The sequence below is a fragment of the Hordeum vulgare genome, chromosome 4H, assembly GCF_904849725.1.
Source record: "Hordeum vulgare subsp. vulgare chromosome 4H, MorexV3_pseudomolecules_assembly, whole genome shotgun sequence".
Taxonomy (NCBI): Eukaryota; Viridiplantae; Streptophyta; class Magnoliopsida; order Poales; family Poaceae; genus Hordeum; species Hordeum vulgare.
In genome coordinates, this window is record NC_058521.1 from 547,670,882 (window position 1) to 547,676,625 (window position 5,744).

General features: G+C 42.9%; 1 protein-coding gene and 1 pseudogene across 1 annotated transcript; both read right to left on the reverse strand.

Moving 5' to 3' along the window:
* Nucleotides 1-1,449: 1,449 nt before the first annotated feature.
* LOC123446907 lies at nt 1,450-2,615 on the reverse strand (annotated as a pseudogene).
* A 492-nt stretch (nt 2,616-3,107) lies between these two features.
* LOC123446908 (60S ribosomal protein L5, mitochondrial-like) lies at nt 3,108-4,442 on the reverse strand. The gene has a single exon (XM_045123451.1). It carries the CDS (start codon nt 4,431-4,433, stop codon nt 3,861-3,863), a length of 573 nt encoding a protein of 190 aa, XP_044979386.1. The 5' UTR covers nt 4,434-4,442; the 3' UTR covers nt 3,108-3,860.
* Between the last annotated feature and the right edge of the window lie 1,302 nt (nt 4,443-5,744).

Genomic DNA, 5,744 nt, shown 5'->3' on the forward strand with positions numbered 1-5,744 from the left:
ACAGTTCTTCAGACAGGCTGCATTACTTGCATTAGCCTTCATCAAAATGAGGGAGTCGTCAGCAAACAAGAGGTGTGACACCGAGCGGGCGTCCCGGCACACCTTCACTCCCGAAAGATTATTGTTCTCCTCAGCATGAAGTAACAAGCTTGAGAGCCCCTATGCACATAAAGGAAAAAGTACGGACTAAGGGGGTCTCCTTGGCGAAGCCCTTTTGAGGGTACAAAACTATCAGTTTCATGGTCATTAAACCGAACAAGGTACTTTACAGATGATACACATTCCATCATCAAAGAAACCCATCTTGGTGCAAACCCCATCTTAAGCATTATTTCTTTCAGGAAGCACCATTAATCTCTGGTAATATTCCCGGTTGGCAAGCATTTTGTTAATCACCCTATAAATAACGTTACATAGGCTTGTCTTTATTGCGTTACCTTTTCTGCATTCTCCACTTTTGGTATCAGCACGATCACTGTGTCATTCCAGCCCTCAGATATGTTTTGTGTTCACGGCCTGGAGTACTTCAGTCACTAAGTCATTCTCAAGCATCGGCTAGAAACGCTTGAAAAATACAGCATGAAGCCCGTCTGGTCCCGGGGCCCTCAAATCCCCAATATTGAACAATGATTTCTTTATTTCGTCTGCTGTGAATGGAGCCAGGAGACTCTCATTCATCTGCTGCGTGACCCTCGCCCGCACCTTGTTAATCACATCCGGGTCTGGAGCTAGGACCTCGGAGGTAAACAGATGAGAGAAATAGCCCTAAATATGTGCACCGAGTAAGTCATTACCTTCTATTCGATCTCCAGTATCGCTCATCAAGTACTTGATCAGATTCCTCTTTTTTCTTGCAATTGCAAAGTGGTAGAAAAAATTTGTATTTCGGTCACCATGTCGTAGCCAATTGGCTCCGCCCCGCTGGAGCCATGCTACTTCTTCTTGTTCAAACAGGTTCTCGAGCAGCAGTCAAATTGACTTCCCCTGCTTGAGCGTAATGCCCGCCCCTGGTGTGGTGGAAAAAGCCTCGTTTTCTATTCCTTTTAAAGCTGCTGATGCGAGCTACCGAACAAACAAGATTAGTACAAAAAGCCACAACTAGCACTAGCTTTCGTGATTGCTTCTTTCTACCTTTCTCACTCCGGTAATTGCTCCTTCTCCAAAATATCACTACGGACAAGATGAGCTAATAGAAAAAGTTATGGCAACAGATGATAGCGACTCGCCAGACTCGAACTGGCATAGGCGGATCGGATCAAACGAAATTAGCCTTTCTTCCATCAACAGGAATCGCTTTGATTTCGTAGTTCAAGAGGATGGCGGGGGCAACCTCTCTACATCTGCGGGCCGGTAGGCCAGCCAACTAACTCTTCAAATGAAGAACTGATTACTCCACATCTATGAACCTATCATTCTCCGCCCTTGCCCATTATTTCTTTTTGTATCACGCTAGGACTTTGCCTCTTTTTTTGAGGCAAAATATGGAAGTAGAATCTCCTCTCTTTTAGAGGCGTCTTCCAAATCCAATTTAAGATCCATGAGGTCTTTCAGAGAGCCGCTGCTCTTTCCATTAAATTCTAGGATCTCTTCGATCCTATGCGCAAAAGCAAGGTGTGAGCCCGCGACCCCTCGATCGCTCTCAGAGTCAATCGGCCCAAACCGGGTTATGAGCTCAACGAAAAAGAAAGGATTTTTGGAAATTGCGTGCAAAACCGCCTTGCGAGCGTTAGCGTCAGCGTCAGCGCCATCTCCCGATGGATATTTTTTGCGCATCTCCAATAGCGCCTTGGCCCTATTTTCTTCTTCGTCTATTGGGGAAGAAGAAGAGGTTGAGTAGTAGGCGGATCTCATCCCTGCGGACTTCCCCGTACTCAAAGTGACTCTGAGAGATTATGTTTCTCTACTAATCGCATTCTGTTCAAGAATCACAGTTTTCATGATCGAATGACAAAATAGATATACGAACTGTATAGGATCATTCGCTGGGATGGGATAAGTGATTCTTTTATAGGATTCCCATGGGATCGTAGAATAAACTAAGGATGGAATAGGTATTTGTGATCGATCAGCTTCCAGTATGACCGAAGACTTTCTATCTGCATTCAGAATAACCACACAATCAGGTTGTTGGTTCAACCCAAAATTGATCTTCTTCTTTCTTGAACGGAATTTTTTTTATTTGCAAAAGAATTGGTCAAAAACGCCCCGATCTTCCATTGAGAATCATCGAAACAATGAGAATTCACATTTCTTAAATAGCTTCTTAAATAGCTCGCCATTTCTTCCGTTATCTCATAAATAAATAAATGATTGGTCTTTAAAAAGAAGGAACGGCCTTTTTGACGAATGGGAGATCCTATAAAATGAAGAGCGTTTCGTAAACAAATCAGTGTCTTGTCTGAATCGAGAATAGCAATTCCATTTCTTGAACCACAGATATAGACTTTGAAATGGTGATCAGCTACCCGACGGCCGAGATGTGCATTCGTACAAAGTAATTTAGTACAGACTATCGAAAGCATTGTCATTTTGCGATTTGAGTTCCGGAGATACAGGTGGTAAGTTATGGGTAATGCGGGGGAACTTTAAGACGATATAGGATACCTAATATGGGAGTGGTTTAAGTGAGAGAAAAGCTCCCTTACCAAACCAACTGAGCTATTTGCCATGTTTTTGACAAATGACCTAACTTTGATGTGATGTGCCCGGCTAGCCCGGATCATTCTTAGAGCAGTCGAGGTTACCGGAATTACGGCCTTCCATACAAGAACTGGCACTATTGTAACTCGCTATGGGCCTCCTGCCTTCTCGAAAGAAACTGGCTTTTGAAGAAATTACTCTATTCTACGCATTTAGTTGAAGCGGATTCAAAGAGCTCTATCGAGCAAGGAAGGAGTATACTATACTGTAGCTGGATAAGCTAGATACCAAAACTTTGATAAAGATTGAGGCAACCCATTTGAGGAAGAACCGGACGGACCCCTGTGGAGATGGCTAGAACAACCCTCGATGAGGCACTGCGCATGGTATCTTGCTTGGCTACCCTGGACACTCGTCTGGATATCCTTCCATGACAATTATGACCTTTAAAGGTATCCTTAGTTACCAAATTCACCTGAACTTTCAGAGTTGGAACTGATTGGACATAGTAGTAGGTACCAAAACTCCACAGCAACATTACATTAACCAATATGTGGGCAGATCCTCCTGTCCAATTGAGAGTGCATTGGATATAGAAGAAGCTGGACAAGTGAACTCGCTTTAAACCAACTAAATGCAATTGTACGGGAATCAACTTCTCATTTATTGCCTTTTCAGTTGATGATCCACTTGGATATGCTCTTGTGGAGGACTTAATGATTATTCGTTCGCCGGAACCAGAAGTAAAAATTGTTGTGGATAGGGATCCTGTAAAAACATCTTTTGAGGAATGGGCCAGACCCGGCCATTTCTCAAGAACACTAGCTAAGGGCCCTGATACTACCACTTGGATCTGGAACCTACATGCCGATGCTCACGATTTCGATAGTCATACTGGTGATTTGGAGGAGATTTCTAGAAAAGTCTTTAGTGCTCATTTCGGGCAACTTTCCATTATCTTTCTTTGGTTGAGTGTCATGTACTTTCATGGTGCCCGTTTTTCCAATTATGAAGCATGGCTAAGTGATCCTACTCACATTGGACCCAGTGCTCAGGTAGTTTGGCCTATAGTAGGGCAAGAAATATTGAATGGTGATGTAGGTGGGGGTTTCCGAGGAATCCAAATAACCTAAGGTTTTTTTAAGCTTTGGCGAGCATCTGGAATAACTAGTGAATTACAACTCTATTGTACTGCAATTGGTGCATTGATTTTTGCAGCGTTAATGCTTTTTGCTGGTTGGTTCCATTATCACAAAGCCGCTCCACAGTAGTAAAGTCTCATCTTTTGTATTGGCCGAAGTGACAATAGTCACATTGAACCCTCGAATATGCTCGAAGATCTCGAAATGATCTTCCAGTTCCGGGGAGAATTCGCAAAACTCCGTTTCCATAAAGAATTTGATGGAGTTTTCCCGTATTTCGACCGGAGAATCTAACATAGACATTACTGTCAAGATTCTTACCAAAAAATGGTACATTCCATTCCCTCGGAGAACGCTTTGTCGTGCAAAGTCACTGACATATCCAGTGTCTTTTTCGGACCCCAAGAATGGATTGGATCGAAACGACTTTCCTGCTTGAAAATAGGGGCCCCTTTGTGTCTGTATGAATCTCTGACCGCACAAAATCTCCATAGCCAATTTTCCAAATTGGATTCTGAAATCAGAGGCAGCTTTTGGTACTAATCTTATTTCAAACAATCCAGGAACTTCCATAACATTGGCGTGATTCAGTTTGAGCAACAGATCCTGACGTAATACATCTTCATAATGAAAATGGAGTGGAAACATCATGGCTTTTCCGCTTTTTTGAGAATGAGCACTGTGAACTATCCGCTTCAAAAAGGATAGTTGATCGAACCGAAACCAACGTAAAGTACGAGTTATTAAGCGCCGAATCAAAAAAAGTGTACTTCCTTTACACTTGATGTAGGATTTACCTATTAATATGAAGTTCACTCTTCTGCTGACTTGAGTCCAGAAGGGAAGCAACTGATTTCCAATTCTTCTTTGCTAGCGCTTGACTCCTGTGGAATTCCATTAACAAGCTTAAAAGAAAGCCTTTTATTTGGTTTTTGAGATACTAGTTATTTATAGGTTAAGTTCGATATTTCACTCCGTGGGCCGGCTAATTAATTCAAGTAATTCCTGGAGGGGAATCAATCGAAGAGATTGCCTGCCCATGCTACAATTCCTTACTCAAAAGGACTAGAGTGCTAAGCTGCCTTCCCGGCACCACCACTATAATGAATGGCTCAAACAAATAGGAGATGAGAATATAATTGATCCTTTCTAGAATAGAATATAAAGAGAAGCTTGTTCTGCCCATCTATCTAGAGAATGAAAAGGAACTAATGCCACTGATAGGAAATACATAGACCGTACGCCCACTTACCACTCTACCACTTCAATTCAATGACGGACTTCACCGATACCGATACCAAACCTAGCTTGAGAGAGATCGATCACAGGCATGTGGTGAACGATACCGAGAGAAAGAGCACTGAAATGAACCATATCGAGCACAGGTCTCACTCTACAAGTCAAGTTCGATGAGCTCTTAGCGGACATGTGCCTACTATCTACTAAGTGTGTGCTAGGGAAAGAAAGCAAGCTGACCAGTTCTCACTCTGTCCGGTGACCAAGAAAGCTTAAAGAATACCGTAAAGTGATCACTGAAACCTCATACCGATTCGCCACGTGAAAGCGGGGTTAAGGTAAGGCAGGAAAGACTGGCGCCGAAAGATATATATGTTTTGAAGAGAGAGATCCGCAGGCAAAAATATTGAAGGAAGGACTGACTGAAGGAAGGAACAGACCGTAGCAAAAGCCGAAGAAGATGCGAATCAGGAAAAGGGAGACGAGTTCCAGTTGTTAGAAAGACCAGTGCCCGGAAAAGCAAGTCGGAAGGGGATCCGGATGTTCAGTGCTTAAAGAAAAAAGATAGGTGTTGCTCTGTTGTTTGCTTTGAGGTTTCCCCTAGTTGGGGAGACCGAGAAGAAAACCAGTAGGAAGGCGATCCGAAGTCTAGTGTTAAAAGAGATAGTTGCCCGCCTCTTGATGGAGAATTGAAAACATCCCAACGTATCTTTCACTAATTAAGTA